Raw genomic sequence first — 23,063 nt, 5'->3', positions numbered from 1 at the left:
TTCAAAACGAAGAAGACAATAGGACGTAGGAGCACAATTAGGCCATTCGGCCCATCGAGTCTACTCCACCATTTGATCATGCTGATTTATTTCCCTTTCAACTCCATTCTTCCTGTAATTTTTGATGCCCCTACAAATCAAGAACCTAGCAACCTCCACTTTAATTATACCCAATGATTTAGCCTCAGCAGCCACGTGGAATGAATTCCACAGAATTACCACCCTCTGGCTAAAGAAATACCTCCTCGTCTCTGTTCTAAAGGGACGACCTTCTATTCTGAGCTGTGCCCTCTGGTCCTAGACTCTCTTACTACTGGAAACATCCTCTCCACTCAATCTACGCCTTTCAATATTTGGTAGGTTTCAATGGGAACCCAACCTCATTCTTCTAAACTCTAGTGAGCACAGGCTCAGAGTCATCAGATGTTTTTCATATGTTTAACGCTTTCATTCCTGGGTTCATTCTCCTGAGCTTTCTCAAAACTTATTCCAAGGCCAGTACATCCTTTCTTAAATATGGGGCCCAAAACTGCTCACATTAAGGGCGAGACATTTGAACTAGTATTGAGAACTTCTGCTGGAAAGGTTACAGAGTGGGACAGCTAGTGGAGCTGTTGCCTCTCAGCCCTAATCACCGAGGTTCAATTCTGACTCTGTTACTGTCTCTGCAAGTTATCCCTGTGGCTGACTGGGTTTAACAAAACTTTGACATATTTCTATAGATGCACAGAGGAGAGTATCTTAACTGGTTCATCACAGCCTGGTATGGAAACAAAAAAATGGTGGATACAGTCTCTCCGTCACAGGAAAATCCCTTCCCACCATTAGAATAATTTGCAAAGAGTGCCACCACCAGAAACCATCAAGGACCCCCACCATCTAGGCCATGCTTTCTTCTCGGTACTACCATCGGGCAGGACGTACAGGAGCTTTAGGTCCCATACCACTAGGTTCAGGAAAGGTTATTACCCTACACTATCAGACTCCTGAAATATCGTATCAGGAGAAAGAGATCCTTAATTAGAGATACAGCACGGTAACAGGCCCTTCTAGCCCAATGAGCTTGCACTGCGCAATTACACTCGTGATCAATTAACCTACTGACCCGAGTGTCTTTGCAATGTGGAGGACACCAGAGCATCTGGAGGAACCCTACGCAGTCACAGGAAGAATGTACAAACCCCTTACTGACAGCTGCAGAACTGAATCTGGACTGCTGGGGCAGTAATAGTGTTGCATTAACTAATACACTACTATTCCACCTGCATTCTCCTGGACTGATCTGTCCTGCTGTGTGAATAAAGACCTTTATATTTCCCAATTACAGCTCCCACGTGGCTTAGCCTGAGTCAGTCACAACAGCAGAGTCTGAACACAAGATTCTATAAATGACGGAAATCACATACAAAATGCTGGAGGAACTCAGCAAGCCAGGCAGCATCTATGGAAAGGAATAAACAGTCAATGTTTCGGGCTGAAATGGTGTCTCCAACCTCCAGTAATTTCTCCTCTCTCCCCCTTTCTTTTTCATTCTCCATTCTGGCTCCCCTTTTACTTCAACCGTTCTCACCTGCCCATCACCTCCCTCAAGTTCCCCTCCTCCTTCCCTTTCTCCTATGGTCCACTCTCCTCTCCTATCAGATTCCTTCGTCTTCAGCCCTTTAAGTTTTCCACCCACCACCAATCTTTCCCCTCAGCTGGCCACACCTATCACCTGCCAGCTTGTACTCCTTTCTCTCCTCCCACCTTATTCTGGCTTCTCCATTCCTTTTCAGCCCTGATGAAGTGTCTCAGTCCGAAGCATCAGCTGTTTGTTCCCCTCCATTGATGCTGCTTGACCTGCTGGCCAGCATTTAGCAGAATGTGAAGTCCCACACTGGCCTTGACAGTCACCACAGCACCCACATACCAAGTCATCCTTAACTGTCTATGAAGGAAAATAATACCGATTGTTATTTTTAAAGGTCTAAAATTAGCTTGCAACCACAGAGTGTAAGAACTTTTGGTTGATTATGCTCCAAGAGTGCGCATTTGCTTACACTGCAGTGTTTGCCACTTCCGCCTAATGACATCAATACCCCACGCCAGGAAAAATGTACTGGGAAGTTCCAAGATGAACAAACAAAATGACTGATACACTCAGCATGCCAATGCTACCTCAGCAACTCTGAGAGCTCCACACCACAGATCTGACTTCCTGAGATGACTGATGCTGCAGGGCTTTTAGGCGCAAAAACCGCGGCTTGTAGGGATTATTTGGAGTTATGAATTTATGTGAATTTAGCAGATATTAATTCAATTCTTCAGTTCTCAATGTAAATTGCAAGCAGTAATCAGATTGAAGTTAAAAGTACAGGTTAGCAAACAAACAACTCTGGCCAAAGAGCACAGGCTGTCGGCCCATAGTGAGAGGCTGCTGCTAAGAGCTATAGTTTGCAAAGTGAAGTGACCATGTATATATGTACACATACTTATCATAATTCACAGTTTTTCTTTTCTCTCTCTATTACCATGCATTGCATTGTAAGACCACCGCAAAGCCAACAAATTTCACAACATACTCTGGGGATATCAAACCTGATTCTGATTCAGTCGTTGGGATCTTTGACTACTCAGAGTCAGCCCTCACTTTGAGTGTCTAGGATCTGCAGATGTGCAATTCAAAGGAAGCACTGTCAATGCAAATATTGAAGTAAACAATGTCCTTGTAGCTATTGAAACTGTACTGAATCACCAGCCACACACACAAAATGCTGGAGGAACTTAGCAAGTCAGGCAGTATCCATGGAAAGGAACAAAGAGTCAACGTTTCACGTTGACACTCTTCTTCAGGATCTGAAACATGGACAGTCCTGAAGAAGGGTCTCGGCCTGATACATCGACAGCCCTGAAGATTGGTCTTGGCCCAAAATGTCGACAGTTTGTTCATTTCCATTGATGCTGCCTGACTTGCTGAGTTCCTCCAGCATTTTGTGTGTATTGCTTTGGATTTCTAGCATCTTCAGAATTTCTCATGCTTTTGAATCACCTGCTGTTACTTTTGATTTTAAGGGTATTAAAATGTGATGCACTTTGAGTTTGGGAAACTCTGCTGAGAGGGTCTCCAGGAGAATGCTTGCTTGTTGTGATGAATAGCGACCTTTTATATCACCAGCTTCAATATCTCTCTGTGACTTGGATCACAGTCACAACATTGCTCACCAGAAACTTGCATACTTAATTGTGGCACTAAACACAAGACAGTATTTTAGGTATTCGTGGGGCCTTATTTAAATGTTTTAAAATGATTTAAAAGTAATCAGTGATGCTGACTCCAATGTGGTGGAGGTAGTGAGTGCTTTGCTTGTAAAACCACACACACAGTGATTACATGTTGAGCATCTGAGCTGGTGGTATAAATTAATTGTTGCAGACTATGAAATTGTTTGCATTTTTGAAAAGCAGATGTTTTATGACATTCCCATCCAATCAGGATTCCAATAGGAACACTCACACACAAGGTGCAGACCGAACTGTGTGTCCCAAGCATAAAAAGTACATCTCACCCTTTAGGGACTAGACTCACCTCAACCATTAGTGTCAGCACAAGTCTCATTTTAACCAGAGTCTGGATAAAGTTGTCAAGATCATCTCCTGAGGATATTGTTGGATTTATTAGATAGACCTTTATTTGATGGAACAAAGATTACTGGTTCTAATCTCTGAGTTTTGATATCAACATTATGCATTACCTTTGACATCCTCCAATACCTTCATATTCTTTATCTAGTACTTAGCCTCTAAGGGTTCCCCAAATGAGATTTAACCTTGTTCTATATAAGTTCAATGTAACATCTCTATAACCTCCTTACAGAAGGTTGCCTCACATTCTGTCTGGGCGGTCTCCAATCCAATGGTATGAGTACGCACTCCCCCTCTATCCTCTCTCTCCTGTACTGTCCAGACCCTCTCACACACACCCTTCTTTCACCACTCCCCAAGGCCTGACATCTCCCAGTTTCTTTCTGCTCCACAATCTACTCCACACTCTTATCAGGAGGAATTTCTTTAGCCAGAGGGCTGTGAATCTGTGGGATTCTTTGCTGTAGTTACCAAGTCATTGGATATATTTAAAGCGGGGGGGGGGGGTTGATAGGTTCTTGGTTGGTCAGGGTGTCAAAGGGTATGGGGAGAAGGTGGTAGATGCTTGGAGCTGAATGCCCTCAGAACCGTGGAGATGCATACTGTCTTCGGGAGAAATGTGTCCCCTCTCATGCATATGGCAGGCTTGACATGGTCTCCGCTTCCACTTCGATGGAGACCACTTGGTGTCCGGGGATCATTGCCAGGCCCAGCACAAGCAACTCGCCCTGTACCAGGGAATGTATCGGCTTCAGGTACTCCTGAGCAGAGCCTAAGATGATGTAGCAGCCATGGTCAGTGCACAGGAAGAGGCCAATTAGTGTCCTGCCATCAGTATTCCTGATCCACATGCTCTTTTTCAGCAGGCTCTCCAACGTGTGCCTGGCATGTGAGTATGACCCATCACTTCTCTGGGTTTACTGTGCCTCCAGTCCATTACACTGAATAATTCTCCATTTTTGCCCATTCTCGACACTACTTCAATTGCCGGCACCATCACCATCTCATGACTCAGTTATTGCACGGAGTATAGGAAATAAGGTGGGTTATCTTGTGGCACTTTTACAGGTTGTCGGGTATGATGTTGTGGTCATCTCTGAATCATGGCTGAAGGATGGTTGTAGTTGGAAGCTGAATGTTCAAGGTTACACATTGTATAGAGGCTAGAAGATAGGCAGAGAGGGTGGTGTGGCTCTGCTGGTAAAGAATGGCATCAAATTATTAGAAAGATGTGACATAAGGTCGGAAGATGTTGAATCCTTATGGGTGGAGTTAAGAAACTGTGAGGGTGAAAGGACTCTGATGGCAGTTACTGTATATACAGGCCTCTGAACAGTAGCTGGAATGCAGACTATAGAACACAATGGGAAATAGAGAAGAAGTGCCAAAAGGGCAATGTTATGATAGTCATAGGATATTTTAACATGCAGGTACACTGGTAAAATCAACTTAGTAATGGATCTCAAGAGAGTGAATTTGTTGAAAGCCTATGAGCAGCTTGTCATTGAGCCTACTAGGGGATCAGCCACACATTTTAATTCCACATCCCATTCCAATTCTGACATGTCTATCCACGGCCTCCTCTACTGTAAAGATGAAGCCACACTCGGGTTGGAGGAACAACACCTTATATTCCGTCTGGGTAGCCTCCAACCTGATGGCATGAACATCGACTTCTCTAACTTACGCTGGCCCCACCTCCCCCTCGTACCCCGTCTGTTACTTATTTTTATACACACATTCTTTCTCTCACTCTCCTTTTTCTCCCTCTGTCCCTCTGAATATACCCCTTCCCCATCCTCTGGGTCCCCCCCCCCGTCTTTCTTCCCGGACCTCCTGTCCCATGATCCTCTCGTACCCCTTTTGCCAATCACCTGTCCAGTTCTTGGCTCCATCTCTCCCCCTCCTGTCTTCTCCTATCATTTTGGATCTCCCCCTCCACCTCCAACTTTCAAATCCCTTACTCACTCTTCCTTCAGTTAGTCCTGACGAAGGGTCTCGGCCTGAAACGTCGACTGCACCTCTTCCTAGAGATGCTGCCTGGCCTGCTGCGTTCACCAGCAACTTTGATGTGTGTTGCTTGAATTTCCAGCATCTGCAGAATTCCTGTTGTTTAGGAGATCAGCTATTCTGGATTGGGTGTTGTGTAATGAACCGGAGGCAATTACGGAGCTTAAGGTAAAGGAACCCTTAGGAGGCAGTGATCACAATATGATTGAGTTCAACTTGAAATTTGATAGAGAGAAAGTAAAGTCTGATGTAGGAGTATTTCAGTGGGGTAAAGGAAATTACAGTGGTATGAGAGAGGAGTTGGCCAAAGTAAATTGGAAGGAGGTGCTGGTAGGGATGACAGCAGAGCAGCAATGGCGTGAGTTTTTAGGAGAAATGAGGAAGGTGCAGGATAGATGTATTCCAAAAAGAAAGAAATACCCAAATAGCAAAATAATACAACCGTGGCTGATTATTTCAACCACGGTTAAGGGAAGTCCAAGCTAATGTAAAAGCAAAAGAGGGCATACAACAAAACTAAAATTAGTGGGAAGATAGAGGATTGGGAAGCTTTTAAAAACCTACAGAAAGCAACTAAAAGAATCATTAAACAACAGGAATTCTGCAGATGCTGGAAATTCAAGCAACACACATCAAAGTTGCTGGTGAACGCAGCAGGCCAGGCAGCATCTATAGGAAGAGGCGCAGTCGACGTTTCAGGCCGAGACCCTTCGTCAGGACTAACTGAAGGAAGAGTGAGTAAGGGATTTGAAAGCTGGAGGGGGAGGGGGAGATGCAAAATGATAGGAGAAGACAAGAGGGGGAGGGATGGAGCCGAGAGCTGGACAGGTGATAGGCAGAAGGGGATACGAGAGGATCATGGGACAGGAGGTCCGGGAAGAAAGACGGGGGGGGGGGGGGTGACCCAGAGGATGGGCAAGAGGTATATTCAGAGGGACAGAGGGAGAAAAAGGAGAGTGAGAGAAAGAATGTGTGCATAAAAAAGAGTAACAGATGGGGTACGAGGGGGAGGTGGGGCCTAGCGGAAGTTAGAGAAGTCAATGTTCATGCCATCAGGTTGGAGGCTACCCATACGGAATATAAGGTGTTGTTCCTCCAACCTGAGTGTGGCTTCATCTTTACAGTAGAGGAGGCCGTGGATAGACATGTCAGAATGGGAATGGGATGTGGAATTAAAATGTGTGGCCACTGGGAGATCCTGCTTTCTCTGGCGGACAGAGTGTAGATGTTTCCCTCCCCCCCCCCCCCGCGTTCCGCAGGGATCGCTCCCTACACAACTCCCTTGTCCATTCGTCCCCCCCATCCCTCCCCACTGATCTCCCTCCTGGCACTTATCCGTGTAAGCGGAACAAGTGCTACACATGCCCTTACACTTCCTCCCTTACCACCATTCAGGGCCCCAAACAGTCCTTCCAGGTGAGGCATCACTTCACCTGTGAGTCGACTGGGGTGATATACTGCGTCCGGTGCTCCCGATGTGGCCTTTTATATATTGGTGAGACCCGACGCAGACTGGGAGACCGCTTTGCTGAACATCTACGCTCTGTCCGCCAGAGAAAGCAGGATCTCCCAGTGGCCACACATTTTAATTCCACATCCCATTCCCATTCTGACATGTCTATCCACGGCCTCCTCTACTGTAAAGATGAAGCCACACTCAGGTTGGAGGAACAACACCTTATATTCCGTCTGGGTAGCCTCCAACCTGATGGCATGAACATTGACTTCTCTAACTTCCGCTAGGCCCCACCTCCCCCTCGTACCCCATCTGTTACTCTTTTTTATGCACACATTCTTTCTCTCACTCTCCTTTTTCTCCCTCTGTCCCTCTGAATATACCTCTTGCCCATCCTCTGGGTCCCCCCCCCCCCCGTCTTTCTTCCCGGACCTCCTGTCCCATGATCCTCTCGTATCCCCTTTTGCCTATCACCTGTCCAGCTCTCGGCTCTATCCCTCCCCCTCCTGTCTTCTCCTATCATTTTGCATCTCCCCCTCCCCCTCCAGCTTTCAAATCCCTTACTCACTCTTCCTTCAGTTAGTCCTGACGAAGGGTCTCGGCCTGAAACGTCGACTGCGCCTCTTCCTATAGATGCTGCCTGGCCTGCTGCGTTCACCAGCAACTTTGATGTGTGTTAAAAGAATCATTAGGAGGGAAAAGATGAAATATGAAAGCAAGCTAGCAAACAATATGAAAGTGGATAGAAAAAGCTTTTTCAAGTACATAAAAAATAAAAGAGAGATGAGAGTGGATATAGGACTGCTAGAAAATGAGGCCGGAGAAATAACAACCAGGGAGAAGGAAATGGCAGATGAACTAAATGAGCATTTTACATCAGTCTTTGCTGTGCAAGACACTAGCAGTGTGCTAGGTGTTGAAGGGTATGAGGGAAGAGAAGTGTGTGCAGTTACTATTACAAGGGAGAAGGTGCTCAAAAAGCTGAAAAAGCTCAAGGTGCATAAGTCACCCAAACTAGATGAACTGCACCCTATGGTTCGGAAAGAGGTAGCGGTAGAGACTGTGGATTAACGATCTTTTAAGAATCATTGAGCTCTGACATGGTTCTGGAGGACTGGAAAATTGCAAAAGTTACTCAACTCTATAAAAACGAAATTATAGACCAGTTAGCCTGACCTCAGTGGTTGGGAAGATGTTGGAGTCAATTGTTAAAGATGAGGTTATGGAGTACTTGGTGACACAGGACAAGTTAGGACAAAGTCAGTGTGGTTTCCTTAGGGGAAAATCTTGCCTGATGAACCTATTGGAATTCTTCGAGGAGATTACAAGTAAGGTAAATACAGGGGATTTTCAGAAGGCCTTTGACAAGGTGCCACACATGAGGCTGCTTACCAAGAGAAGAGCCCATGGTATTACAGGAAAGTTACTGGCATGTTAGAGCATTGGCTGATTGGTAGAAGACTGCGAGTTGGAATAAAAGGATCCTTTTCTGGTTGGCAGTCAGTGACCATTTACAAATTTGCTGATGATACAGCTATTATTGGTAGAATCTCAGGTGGTGACAAGAGGGTGGACAGGAGTGAGATAGGCCAACTAGTGGAGTGGTACTGCAGCAACAACCTGGCACTCAATGTCAGTAAGACGAAAGAGCTGACTGTGGACTTCAGGAAGACTAAGACGAAGGAGCACATACCAATCCTCATAGAGGGATCAGAAGTGGAGAGAGTGAGCAGCTTCAAGTTCCTGGGTGTCAAGATCGCTGAGGATCTAACCTGGTCCCAACATATTGATTTAGTCATAAAGAAGGCAAGACAGTGGCTATACTTTATTAGGAGTTTGAAGAGATTTGGCATGTCAACAAGTACACTCAAACACTTCTGTAGTTGTACCGTGGAGGGCATTCTGACAGGCTGCATCACTGTCTGGTATGGAGGGGCTACTACACAGGACCAAAAGAAGCTACAGAAGTCTTTAAGTCTAGTCAGCTCCATCTTGGGCACTAGCCTACAAAGTACCCAGGACATCTTTAGGGAGCGGGGTCTCAGAAAGGCAGCGTCCATTATTAAGGACCTCCAGCACCCAGGCCATGCCCTTTTCTCACTGTTACCATCAGGTAAGAGGTACAGAAGCCTGAAGGCACACACTCAGCGATTCAGGAACAGCTTCGTCCCCTCTGCCATCAGATTCCTAAATGTACTTTGAAGCTCTGAACACTCGCTCACTTTTTTTTAATATACAGCATTTCTATTTTTTCACATTTTTAAAAAATCTATTCAATATATGTAATTGATTTACTTGTTTATTTATTATGTTTTATTTTATTTATTATTATTATTTTCTCTCTCTGCTAGATTATATATTGCATTGAACTGCTGCTGCCAAGTTAACAAATTTCATGTCACATGCTGGTGATAATAAACCTGATTCTGATTCCGGTGTTCCGCAGGGGTCAGTGTTGGGACCACTTCTTTTTACGCTGCGTATCAATGATTTAGATGATGGAATAGATGGCTTGGTTGCCAAGTTTGCTTGGTGGAGGGGCAGGTAATGTTGAGGAAACAGGACGGCTGCAGGTTGAGTCGGTGGTGAACAAGGCAAATGCAGTGTTAGCACTCATTTCAAGAGGGCTAGAATATAAGTGCAGGGCTGTGATGCTCGACTGCTTACTCCTTTCCACAGATGAGATGAAGGGCCTTCATTGATGCTCTAAACGCCAGCAGTGTACTGGGCAGTAAGTAAGCAGATCCTTGAAATGTTCCAAACCATCCACCATGAGTTTGATTGCGAACTCCAGCCCATTACCATTTTTTATATTAGAAAATTAAAAGAGGATTGTGGCGTACGATTGAATTGAAAATTGAAATGGGTAAAATGCATGGTTTTACTTACCGGATAAAATGTTGAGTTGCAATTCTTGAAGTCTGTGGTGAAGACACAATCTAAAAAAGAAATGAGCAAAAAAGGTGATTGTGGCATTGCAGGAATAATATAGTTTTATTTCGCATCATGGTTGGTGCGGACTTTGTGACCCAAAAGGCCTATTCCTGAGCTGTACTATTCTATGTACTTATAGTCATAAAACCATAGAGCTGTACTGCACAAAACAGGGCACTTGGCCCAACCTGTCCATGCCGACCAATATACCCACCTAAGGTAATCCCATTCACCTGCATTTGACCCATATCCTTCTAAGCTTTTCCTGTCCTTATGTCTTTCAAAAGTTGTTATTCTACTTCCTCTGGCTGCTCGTTCTCTCTACCCACTAACCTCAGAGTGAAGAAGTTCTCTTTTAAATGTTACACATTAAACATATGTCTTCTAGGCTTTAATTCCCTTTCCCTGGGAAATAATGTACCCTTCTTATGATTGACAACAAAAAAATCAATTGTCTTTCTTGCAATTTGTAAAGAGGTAACCCTCTGAAATAATAATACATATTGGTATGAGGCAGATCAATAAATGAACATCAATTTTCATTGCAAGGAAGGGTATTTTGCCTTTCTAACAACATGGTAGGAGATCATTTTGCCCCGTGAGTCTATGTCGACCTCCAATGGGGAAAGCAGAGAAAAAAAACTCTTTTGCTAATCTTTTCTTAAAGACGCAACATGTACTGTAACTATTAAAGAAAAATAAAAATTTCTTGTAGTGTCTGGCATCTGCAGTCTCCTGTGTCTCCAAGACACTACAGATACTGGAATCTAGAGCAAACAACAATCTCTTGTTAGAACTCAGTGGGTTGAACAGCAAATGTGGGTGTAATAAAACGAGACGATTATGTACTTCATAAATTAATTTCGGAGACCAAGCAGGTCAAGTCATTTTGACATTAAAATGTGACCTAAAAGTAAACATGGGTTACAAAATACACGTGGACTAAGATGTTAACTGTCCTGTACTATCACCAGTGGGATCATCAGTTGATCTGCCACCTGTCTTCAGGAGTTTTGGCCCGCTTATGATCAAGACTCCCTCGAGTTGGTGGGCCAGCAGTGCTAAAACACCACCTCCCACTGGTGAGCTTAAAAACTTGGCATCTGCCTCTATCAGAGTTGTTGGTCACTTCCATCCAACAGATAGTCTGCTCTTCAGGTGTCTGCAACTACTGAAGGGTTTGCAAGATACGTATACATTGTCTGACTATCTGCCCCTCTGGACATACTTGGTCCACACCCATGCTGATATATGACGCAAACACGAACACGAGGAAATCTGCAGATGCTGGAATGTCAAGTAACACACATAAAAGTTGCTGGTGAACATCAGTCCTGATGAAGGGTCTCAGCCCGAACCGTCGACTGTACCTCTTCCTAGAGATGCTGTCTGGCCTGCTGCGTTCACCAGCAACTTTTATGAATATTATATATGAATTAGCTTACTCTAATTTTAACACCTATAAAGCTGTGGCTTGAGAGGCACTTCGAGTACTGTGAGGAGTTTTGGGACCCTTATCTAAGAAAGGATGTGCTGGCAGTGGAGAGGATCTAGAGGAAGTTCATGAGAATTATCCTGGGAAGGAAAGGGTTAACACATGAGGAGCATTGGATGGCTCTGGGCCTGTACTTGCTGGAACTTAGAAGAATGAGAGGGGGATCTCATTGAAACCTATCGAATAATGAAAGACCTTGAGAGAATGGACGTGGAGAGATTATTTCCTGTAGTGGGGAAGGCTAGGACCTGAGGTCACAGCCTCAGAAAAGAAGGACAACCCTTTAGAACAGAGCTGAGGAAGAATTTATTTAGCCAAAGGGTGATGAATCTGCAGAATTCATTGCCACAGATGGCTGTGGACACCAAATCATTGGATATATTTAAACTGGAGGTTGACAAGTTCCTGAATAGTAGATGCCTCAAATGTTATGGGGAGAAGGCAGGAGAATGGGGTTGAGAGGGATAATAAATCAGCGTTGATGGAATGGCAGAGCAGATTCAATAGGCCAAACGCCCTAATACTGGTCCTATGTCTTATGGTCTAAATATGCATAACAAGGCCTCTCGAGAACAGCAACGTTCTCACTGGATAATTCCACTGAAAATAATCTGATTCAGTAGATATAATTTTAGATAAGAGACGATGGCAACAATAGATAATGCAGGCCAAGATTTTACAATAGGCAGTTCAGGATACAATGCAAGCTGCTTCATAATATTTTCATCAATTCAATCATTGCTTCCACCCACTATCTCCTGCCCCACCCATCACAGGGGATCTCCAAAATCAAAAAGATCAGTTTCCAAGTAACTTGTCAAACTGCTGCTCACTGTCAATGACAAAAGGTCTATTGAGTAAGATTAAATTATTCATCCTCAGAAATGCCTGACTGCTAAGTCTGTGGCTGGAACGAGACCATCAGCTGATGTTGGGTGGATTAAACGTGGTGTAATGCTTTGGAATTTTAGGTTTTCTTAGAAGATATGAAACCAGTTAGCAGCGATTAAATCAACAGAATTAACAAAAAAAAATTGCATCTCTACTTACTGTACGAAGTGTAAAACCTAAGTACGTACGTGTTATATACTACCCCGAGATTCATTTTCTTGCAGGCATTTACAGGGAAAAAAAGAAATACAATGGAGTTTACAAAAAAACTATACCATAAACAAAGACTGACAAACAATGTGCAAAAGAAAACAAAACTGTACAAACAAAAATAATACTGAGAACATGAGCTGTAAAGAAACCTTGAAGGTGAATCAGTTCAGAGTTCAGGAGAGTGGTTATCCATGCCAGTTCAGGAGACGGAGCAGGAGCTCCCAAGCTTTTTCATGTTATGAATTCCTACCACTGACTGAGGGGTCCATGGCGGCGGCGGGGGGGGGGTGTGTGTGTGTGTTAATCACGACCGGAATATAGGTGATAAGTGGCTAATACACTCAATTTCATTTCTAAAAGTGTTTATCTAACGAATTTAATATTAAACACGCAGCGCATATTTTCCTCGCATGAATATAGCGATAAGACAATTATCAGGGGAGGACAGGGGAGCTTGAAGTGTTGAACGAACTTCCAGTAGAAGTGGTAGAGGCAGGTTCGATATTATCATTTAAAGAAAAATTGGATAGGTATATGGACAGGAAAGGAATGGAGGGTTATGGGCTGAGTGCAGGTCGGTGGGACTAGGTGAGAGTAGCGTTTGGCATGGACTAGAAGGGGCGAGATGGCCTGTTTCCATGCTGTAATTGTTATATGGTTATATAAGTCACTTATAAGTCAATAGCATCATAACATTTTAAGTAACGTTTGGATATCAAACACCACAGCGCATATTTTCCTCATATGAACATATAAAATCATTGCAACGCACCAATATCGCTGAATCAGTGGGAGCCTTGGGCTTGTTTTCCTGCAACAAGACGGTCCTATTGAGGGGTGACAGGAGACAGTGATACTCGAAGGGGGTTCCTTATGTGCAGTCTATTCCGCAATTTAGTTTTCGTTGCATTCATTGCAGAGATATGTTGGAAATGGAAGCAACGTTTTCAGTGCTTTCCTGACTATCTCAGAATATTTAGCCTTGACTTTGATCCGGAATGCCGGCAGAGATGTTATGTCAAACATACTTTTCAGCCCGCTGTCATTTGCAAGCTCGAGGAGTTGATCTCCTTCCCGCGCTGACATGGATGACGCGCGGGTAATGACCACGCGTGTGTTCAAGCTCAACAGTGGGCGTGACAGTGAATGAGGAAAGGTGCAGCTGCTCCTATCGCCAAATCATATCGTTTCCTCGTGGCCTCGTAGCGCATGCCTTGCGGCCCGGTGGTTGGGGACCGCTGTACTAGGGCACCCACAAAAGGTAAGCCTACTCCCGGCACAAACAAGAGAGAATCTACAGATGCTGGAAATCCAAGCAACACACAAACAAAATGCTGGAGGAACTCAGCAAGCCAGGCAGCATCTATGGAAAAAAGTACAGTCAATGTTTCGGACCGAGACCCTTGTGCAGGACTCGGCCTGAAACGTTGACTGTACTTTTTTCCATAGACGGTGCCTGGTCGCTTGTGTGTGTAGCTTAATCCAGGCCAAATGTTTGGGGTCCTAACATTGGTGAGTCTCTGTTGAAGGCCTAGTGTTCAAGTTTCTGTCATCAGCAAGTGTTTTAGGTCTCACCATCGGTGAGACCAGTTTGGGGCCTAGTGGTCAGGGTCTGACCACTGGCGAGACCAGAGTTTGAGGCCTAGTGTTCTGGATCCTGTCATGCGAGAGTCCAGCATTCGAGGCCTTTCGTTCGGCGTCCTCATTTGTCATTGGTAAGGCTTGCGTTGATACTGAAGATCAAAGCCTGAAGGTCGGCTGGAAGTCCAAAAGTCTGGGTCTGTGAACCCCTGCTAGACTGCTGGGGAAGCCAAAGTCTGTGAATCCACAAGTCTGCTGGCGGCTAAAGACGGCCTGTGCCAGGTTTGGAGGACAGTGTATGTGAGTGGTGGGTGGGAGAGAGGAACGGGGGAATGGGGTATGTTTTGCTGTTGTATGTTGTGCTTTGTGTTGTTCTGCTGAGTATTGTGGGCATGCTATGTTGGTGTCAGAAAGTGGGGCGACACTTGGGGGCTTCCCCCCATCACATCATTTGGATTTAAATGCAAATGACACATTTCACTATGTCTTGATGTACATGTGCTAAAGAAAGGGATCTGAATCTGAATGCATTGCCTGGGTACGTGTATGTGGAGAATAATATTGACTGACAGCATGTTGTGGCCCGTTATTTATTTATTTAGTGATTCAGTGTGGAGTAGGCCCTTCGACCAGGCCGTCCCAGCATCCCCTGACAAACCCGATTAACCCTAACCTAAGCATGGGACAATTTACAAGGACCCAATTAACCTGCCCGGTTCATCTTTGGACAGTGGGAGGAGCACCTGGGGAGAACCCATGTATTCCACGGGGAGGATGGTTTGCCACGAGTGCCCATTACCTCTCAGCATTTTCTCTGGTGAGGCTCACAGCTTCGGGGCTTTTATCCACTGCCACGGCAAAACCCTGCAAAGCAAAACATTTAATCAGAACAGGGATCCTTTGATCCTGACACTAAATATACGGTATCTTTACCTCTCCCTGCCTCTCCGTTTTTGGCAGGCATTGCTCCCTCCACAATTCCCTTGTCCCTCCCCACTAATCTTCCTCCTGGCACTTATCCCTGCACATGGCCTAAATGCTGCTCCTGCCCATTCACTTCCTTCCTCACCTCCACTCAGGGGCTTCCATTTGAGGCAACATTTCACCATTGGTGAGGCCCGCTGTAAACTGGGAACCGCTTTGTCGAGCACCTGCCCTCCATCTGCCAAAAGCAGAACTTCCCAGTGGCCAAACAATTTATTTGCGATTCCCATTCCTGTTCTGACATGTCGGTCCATGGCCTCCTCTTCTGGCAAGATGAGGCCACCCTCAGGGCGGAGGAGCAACACCTTATATTCCAAACTGATGGCATAAAAATCGCTATCTCCTTCCGGTAAAAAGAAAATTCGCTCCCCCTCCCCTCTTCTTCTACTCTGGCCTCTCACCTCTTTTCACCTACCACCTCCCCCTGGGTCCCCTCCTCCTTCCCTTTCTCCTATGGTCCACTCTCCTCTCCTAACAGATTCCTTCTTCTCCAACCTTTTATCTTTCCAATCCATCTGGCTTCACCTATCACCTTCTAGCTATCCTCCTTCCACTCCCTCCACTTTTTTTATTCTGGCATCTTCTCCCTTCCATTTCAGACCCGAAGAAGGATCTTCCCCAAAATACTGACTCTTTATTCATTTCCATAGATGCTGCCTGACCTGCTGAGTTCCTCCAGCATTTTGTGTGCGTTGCTTTGGATTTCCAGCATCTGCAGAATATCTCGTGTTTACATTTAATCAGATAACTAATGGAGCAACACAACTATCTAAAACCGGAATAGGACCATAAGACATAGAAGTAGAGTCAGGCCATCCGGCCCATCTAGTCTGTTCTGACAATCATTCCATCATAGCTGATTTACAGTACTGTGCAAAAGTCTTAGGCTGAAGAGATCGTGGAGGCATTCAAGAATCAAGGAGATCATTCAAGAAACACTAGATGCTGGAATGGAAAAATTGCAAATGTCACTCCACTCTACAAGAAGGAGGAGAGGCAGAAGAAATGAAACTATAGGGCAGTTAGTCTGACCTCGGTGGCTGGGAAGATGTTGGAGTTAATTGTTAAGGACGTGGTTTTGTGGTGCTTAAGGTACATGATACAATAGGACGTAGTCAGCATGATTTCCTTAAGGGAAAGTCTTGCCTGACAAATAACAAGCAGGGTAGACAAAGGAGAATTGGTTGATATTGTGCACTTGGATTTTCAAGAAGGCCTTTAATAAGGTGCCACACATGAGTCTGCTTAACAAGCTATGAGCCCATGGTATTACAGGAAAGATTCTAGCATGGAGAGATCATTGGCTGATTGGCAGGAGGCCTTGCTGCCAGTGACTATTGGTGTTTCACAGGGGACTCTGCAGAGAGTGATGCGGTCAGCCGAGCGCATCTGTAGTTGTGAACTTCCCATGATTCAGGACATTTACAAAGACAGGTGTGAAAAAAGAGCCAAAAGGATCACTGGGGACCTGAATCATCCCAACCACAAACTGTTCCAGCTGCTACCATCCGGGAAACGGTACCGCAGCATAAAAGCCAGGACCAACAGGTTCCAGGACAGCTTCTTCCACTGGACCATCAGACTGATGAATTTATGCTGATACAGCTGTGCTTCTATGTTATATTGACTGTCCTGTTGTACATGCTATTTATTATAAGTTACTATAAATTGCACATTTAGACGGAGAAATAACAAAGATTTTTAGTCCTCATGTATATGAAGGGTGTAAGTAATAAAGTCAATTTAATTCAATTCAATGACTTGGCCTCCACAGCCGTCTGTGGCAATGAATTCCACAGATCCACCACCCTCTGGCCAGAGCCATTACACGTTCCTGATACGTTAACCTTTTCATTAATCGCAGTAATAAAAATTTATGCTAAAAAAGAGACACGAGAGACTGTAGATGTCAGAAATCTGGAGCAACACACACTCATTGAGATTCGTGGATTGAATACATAAGGCACCGACTTGTGGCAGTTTAGTGTTTTGAGCAGCAGCCGATCAGTGATCGGGATTGACAGGAACTTAAACTAAGGCAAGGGCAAATGGAACGGCCATTGTTGGAGTGGACAGAGCTAGAGGGGAGATTTTGAGGCTCCAGTGAGGAGAGGCTTGATTGAGAGAAAGTGAAAAGCTGTCGGTAGACATTTTTCTCCCCCGCAGTTTATTTATTGTTTCTCCTTCTTTATATTTGCTCAGCTGGAACAACAGGGACAACCAGGCAGGGTAGTTGAGCGCTCATCTTGTGGCATGTGGAAAGGCAGGGAGACCTCCAAAGTCCCAAATGGCTACACCTGCAATAAGTACATCCAGGTACAGCTTCTAACACTCTGTGTTAAGGAATTGGAACTGGTACTGGATTAATTCCAGATCATTCGGGAGGCTGGGGAGCAGGGGATGGAGGGGGTGATAGATAGGACATATAGAGAGGTAGTTGCACCTAAGGTTCAGGACACAGGAAACTGGGTGACTGTCAGTTGGAGGAAAGGGATTAAACAACCAGTACAGAAAATCTCTATGGCCACCCCCCTCAACAACAGATATCCCATTTTGGAGACTGTTGGGGGGATGACCTAGCAGAGGAAAGTCACAGTGGTCTGGTCTAGATTATACAGTTCAACACGTGGCTGAGAAGCTGGTGTAGGAGGGAGGACGTCAGAATTTTGGATTATTGGGCTCTCTTCCAGGAAAGGTGGGACCTGTACAGAAGAGTTTGCACTTGAACTAGACGGGGACTAATATCCTAATGGGAAGGTGTGCTAGTGCTGCACTTGGGGGGGGAGGGAGGGAAGGGAGGTTCGGTGGAGGAGGGTTGTCTGGTTAAATTAGAGTTGCAGGGAATGGGAACCAGAGTGCCAGAACAGATAGTTGTGAAGACAGCTTTTTACTGTGGAGATATACTCAACCAGGCCAATAGAGTATCCAACTACATCTTTGTCTTGGCCTTGTTTGTGGTGGAAAGACACTGGGTGATCACGAGGAGCCATTGACTGTGAAATCTCCATTTGCTGGCTGAACCAGTGCATTTCCTGGAAGGTAGTGAATCAGCCACAACATCAGGAGGTGTTGACAACAGGTGATTTAGCAAGTACAAGGGGACATAATTGGAGGAAAGTATGGGGGAGGATTTCAGAAGTAAGTTCTTTACACATAGAGTGCTGGGGGTGTGGAATGCCCTGCCAGGGATAGTGGTAGAGGTAGATACATTAGGGGCATTTAAGAAATTCTTGAATAGGCACATGGATGATGAAAACATTTACTTTACTTTACTTTATTTGGGCTATGTAGGAGAGAAGGGTTTGATTAAACTTTCTATAGCTTTACTTCAAAGCTTCAAAAGAATTAAGTGTGTGTTTACTCATGTAATTTTTCCTCAAGCACTTCAGGTAATCATGGGATTATTAAAATTACGTGGAATAAGCTAACATTAAAATAGATACATTCAAATTCAAATATATATTTATAAAAAGAGCTTTAACAAAGATAGGGACAATACTCACTTGTTTGAAGAAGTGCAGCAAGCTCAGAGTTATGGCACCAGATCCACACCCAATTTCCAGGAAAATTGGGCTTGAAGCTTGACTTAAGCTTTGCCAGTCAACCTTTTCTTTTGTGGCGAGTTCCAACAGCACCAGATCGACTAAACACTAATTAAAATAAAGCACAAAATCAGCATGAAAGAAATAAAGCATGTTTTGTATGCAGACAGACTCTATGCACCAACTCGATAATAGGCTTCAAGAAGATTGCCATAAGACCATAAAACATAGGAGCAGAACTAGGACAGGAGTATACTCTGTCATGAGAACTGAGTATACTCTGTCATTTGATCATGGCTGATCTATTATCCTTCTCAACCCCATTCTTCTGCCTTCCACCCATAATTTTTGATGCCCTGACTAATCAAGAACCTATCAACGTTCACTTTAACTATACTCAGTGACTTTTCCTCCACAGCCATCTGTGGCAATGAATTCCACAGATTCACCACCCTCTGGCTAAAGCAATCCCTCCTCACCTCTGTTCTAAATGGACTTCCTTCTATTCTGAGGCTGTGCCTCTGATCCTAGACTTACCTAGTATAGGAAACTTCCTCTCCTCATCCACTCTATCAAGGCCTTTCAATATTCGAAAGGTTTCAATAAGATTCCCCCCCCCCTCCAATTCTTCTAAACTCCAGCCAATTCTTCTAAATTCCAGCAAGTAAAATCCCAAAGCCATCAAGCACTCCTCATACATTAACCCTTTAATTCCCAGAATCATTCTCGTGAACCTCCTCTGGATCCTCGCCAATGCCAGCACATCCTTTCTTAGATAACGGGCCCAAAACTGCTCGGAATGCACCAAGTGCAATCTGACTAATGCCTTATTAAGTCTCAGCATAACATCCTTGCTCTTATATACTAGTCCACTTAAAATGAATGCCAACATTGCACTTGCCTTCCTTACAAATGACTCAACTTCCAAGTTAACCTTTAGGAAGTCCTGCGCTAGGATTCCCAAGTCCTTTTGCACCTCTGATTTTCTCGCCATTTAGAAAATAGTCTATGCTTTTATTCCTTCTACCCGACACTATATCCTATCTGTCGCTTCTTTGCCCATTCTCCCAATCTGTCAAAAATTTTCTGCTTCCTCAATACTACTTATCCTTCCATCTATCTTTGTATCTCTTGCAAACGTGGCCACAAAGCCATCAATTCTGTCATCCAAGTTGTTGATATATAAAGTGAAAAGAAGCAGTCCCACTATTGACCCCAGCAGAACACCACTAGTCTGCGTGTGTGCGTGTGTGTGTGTAAATTTCCTAATGAATTTTATAGTGTATTGTATTGTATTGTATGCATTGCACTGTACTGCTGCCACAAAACAAATTTCACACCATATGTCAGTAATAATAAACCTGATTCTGATTCTGAAAGCAAATGGAAAGAAATGAAAGAATGGGTGAGCACAGGGTTTGCGCACATTTGTAAATTCCTCCATGGTTAACACTGCAGTCCTCATTTACAAAACTTGCAGGTGCAGAGTGCCCTTCCTTGGCAGGAGAAGTGTATGCTCCCATTGTTCAAATGATGATTTAATTATTTTCGAATATTTCTGAGAACCAGGCACAGATGGAGACATTCCAAGACCCTGTTAGATTTGACAGCTAGCTTGGCTTCGGGGCATTAATTTCCTCGACTGAAAACATTCTTTCTTGGCCATATTGCTGCCATTTTGTTAGGAACTGCATTAATCAGGAAGCTTATTTTTTCCTTATTTGATTGGTCTTTAATGTGTGTCTGCTTTTTTTATGCACTGAGGACTTGTCGGTGCGTAGTCTTTTCTTGTCTGTGTGGTAAAATTTTAGATTCAGGTTTATCTTTTGAAAATTAGCTTTATTTATCACATGTACTTTGAAACATGCACTGAAATGCATCATTTGCACCAAAACAAATCAGTGAGAATTGTGCTGGGCGGCCCGCAAGCGGCACGCTCTATTGCCATGGTTCCGGTTCCAACATAATATACCCACAGCTCACTAAACCTAACAGGCACGTTTGGAAATGTGGAAGGAAATCCACACAATCACATGGAGAACATACAAACTCCTTACAGAGAGCGGTGGGAATTGAACCCCAATCTTAAATAGCGTTATGCTAGTTGCTGTGCTAGTGTGCTGTCCTCACAGTAAATTAAGGAGCTTGTACTCCAGGTGGGAGGAAGGCATGGGTGATGGACATATCAAGACGGTGGGGGGGGGGGGTGGAAAGAGAAGGGGTGATGGGGCCATCGGGATAAAGGTTGTGCTGTTAGCTATCATGCACTATTTGTGTTAACACCTAACACACCCAAGGACGATCTGGGGGCAGCCCACAAGTGTTGCCATATATGCCGGTGCCAACATAACGTGTCCACAATGTTCAACAAAAAAGCACAAGCAACTACGACAACAAAACAAGATGTATTACTTTATGTATCATTTATTATTTATGAATGTACAATTTAAATCTTGTGTGTTGTTGACTGGAACTGGCTGCCGGGGCAGTGGTAGATGAAGCTACAATAAAGGCATCGAAGAGGCTGTTAGGTAGACACAAGAACATCCAGGGAAATGGGACATGATTAGATACAGGGAGAAGAGACCTGGTTTAATTCTGTCTGCGTCATGTTCAGTGCAGACATTGTGGGCTGCACAATTCTATGTTCCAATTTCAGAGACAATAGCAAAGCAGAACCTCAGATATTCTGATGGGTTTTAGAGTCATAGAACACTACAGCACTGAAACAGGCTTTTTGGCCCATCTAGTCCATGCTGAACTGTTATTTTGCCTAGTCCCATCCACTTGCACCTGAGCAATAGCCCTATATACCCCTCCCATCCATATACTTTCCAAACTTCTCTTAAATATTGCAATCAAAATCAGATCCTCACCTCCACACTCTCACCACCCTCTGAGCTGGCACCGTATGTTCCCCTTAAATATTTCACTTTTACCTTTAATTTATGACCTCTAGTTCTAGCCTCACCCAACCTCAGTGGCACTTACCTTACCTACACCCCTCAATGTTTTATGGATAATTTTTTTTTAACTTTTGTAAAATTGGAAAATACAGTAGTGAATTTGCCCATAGCAAGGTGCTGCAAGCTGTAATAACTGACAAGATAATCTGTTTTAATGAGGTTGTTTGGAGTTGTGCCTTTCATGTCTCCTTGTGGGTATCATCAAACATTTCACATCCACTACAGTAAAATCTACAGGGCAAGCTATCACAAACAGCTTTAGTCAGACAACTGAATCTTGTGATTTTGATTAAAGGGTAACTATTAACCAAAACATTAAGCCTAAATCCCAAACTCAAAGTAAATTTTATTATTGGCATATATATATCAACCTATACAATCCTGAGAATCATTTTCTTGTGGGCATACTCAGTGAATCTATAGAACACTAACTACAACAGGATCAATGAAATATCAACCAGAATGCAGAAGACAACACGCTGTGCAAATGCAAATATAAATAAATAGCAACAAATAATGAGAACATGAAATAAGAAGATAAAGAGTCCTTAAAGTGAGATCATTGGTTGTAGAAACATCTCAGCGGATGGGCATGTGATTTATCCCCTCTTGTTCAAGAGCCTGGTGGTTGAGGGGTAGTAACTATTCCCGAACCTGGTGGTGTGAGTCCTGAGGCTCTTGCTCTGATGGCAGCAGTGAGAAAAGAGCATGGCCTGGGTGGTGGGGATCTCTGATGACGGATGCCGCTTTCCTTAGGCAGTGCTTCATGTAAATGTGCTTGATGGTTCGAAGGGCTTTACCTGTGATATACTGGGCCGAATCCACTACCTTTTCTCTTTATCAGGATTATGTTCTCTGTCTTTATCAGGATTATGCTGTGGGATCTTTAAACCAACCTAAGCATTTAGTATATACAAACTGGCTGCTCCATTTCCTGCCTTATAACTTCAGAAGCACTTTCTGTGTAGGTTACAGAATATTCTACACTCTATTATCTCAGTACAAGTGACAACAATAAACCAATTCTACTTCCAATTCTTTGGCTGCAAAGAACTATAGTTCTGATGCTCTATTTAATCTCCTTTCAACATCATCACACAGAGAGTAGTTGGCATCTAGTATATGATACTAGATTCAGGTTTATTAATTACATGTACATTGGGTGACAGGGCAGAGATACGACTCTACCAAAGGAGGAGTAAGGCGCACATTCTTTCCGCTAGCCTGCAGGTCACCCTTGGGCAAGGTGTGGCACCTGCATAGCCCCCGATCAGGGTCACGTGAAGCTTTGGGAGCAAGTGGTGGATGGCTGTATGAGCAACCAGTGCATATCACAAGTCCTGGTTATGCAACCACTGATGCCAGGCAGA

At 44.2% G+C, this 23,063-nt stretch overlaps 1 protein-coding gene across 10 annotated transcripts in view; it reads right to left on the bottom strand.

The window, feature by feature from the left end:
* Positions 1-23,063, bottom strand: part of hemk1 (HemK methyltransferase family member 1) — a 193,164-nt gene that overhangs the window by 90,598 nt on the left and 79,503 nt on the right. For all 10 annotated transcript variants that reach the window (XM_063068215.1, XM_063068209.1, XM_063068211.1 and 7 more), the window contains 3 exons: positions 18,689-18,835; positions 15,001-15,065; positions 9,977-10,026 (listed from right to left, as the gene is read on the bottom strand). In XM_063068215.1, coding sequence (XP_062924285.1) covers positions 9,977-10,026; positions 15,001-15,065; positions 18,689-18,835 — 262 coding nt within the window. The remainder of the gene's footprint in view (positions 1-9,976; positions 10,027-15,000; positions 15,066-18,688; positions 18,836-23,063) is intronic.

The sequence above is a fragment of the Mobula hypostoma genome, chromosome 15 (assembly GCF_963921235.1).
Source record: "Mobula hypostoma chromosome 15, sMobHyp1.1, whole genome shotgun sequence".
NCBI classification, from domain to species: Eukaryota; Metazoa; Chordata; class Chondrichthyes; order Myliobatiformes; family Myliobatidae; genus Mobula; species Mobula hypostoma.
The sequence above is the reverse complement of the archived record's forward strand: the minus strand, read 5'-3'. Positions and strand labels throughout refer to the sequence as shown.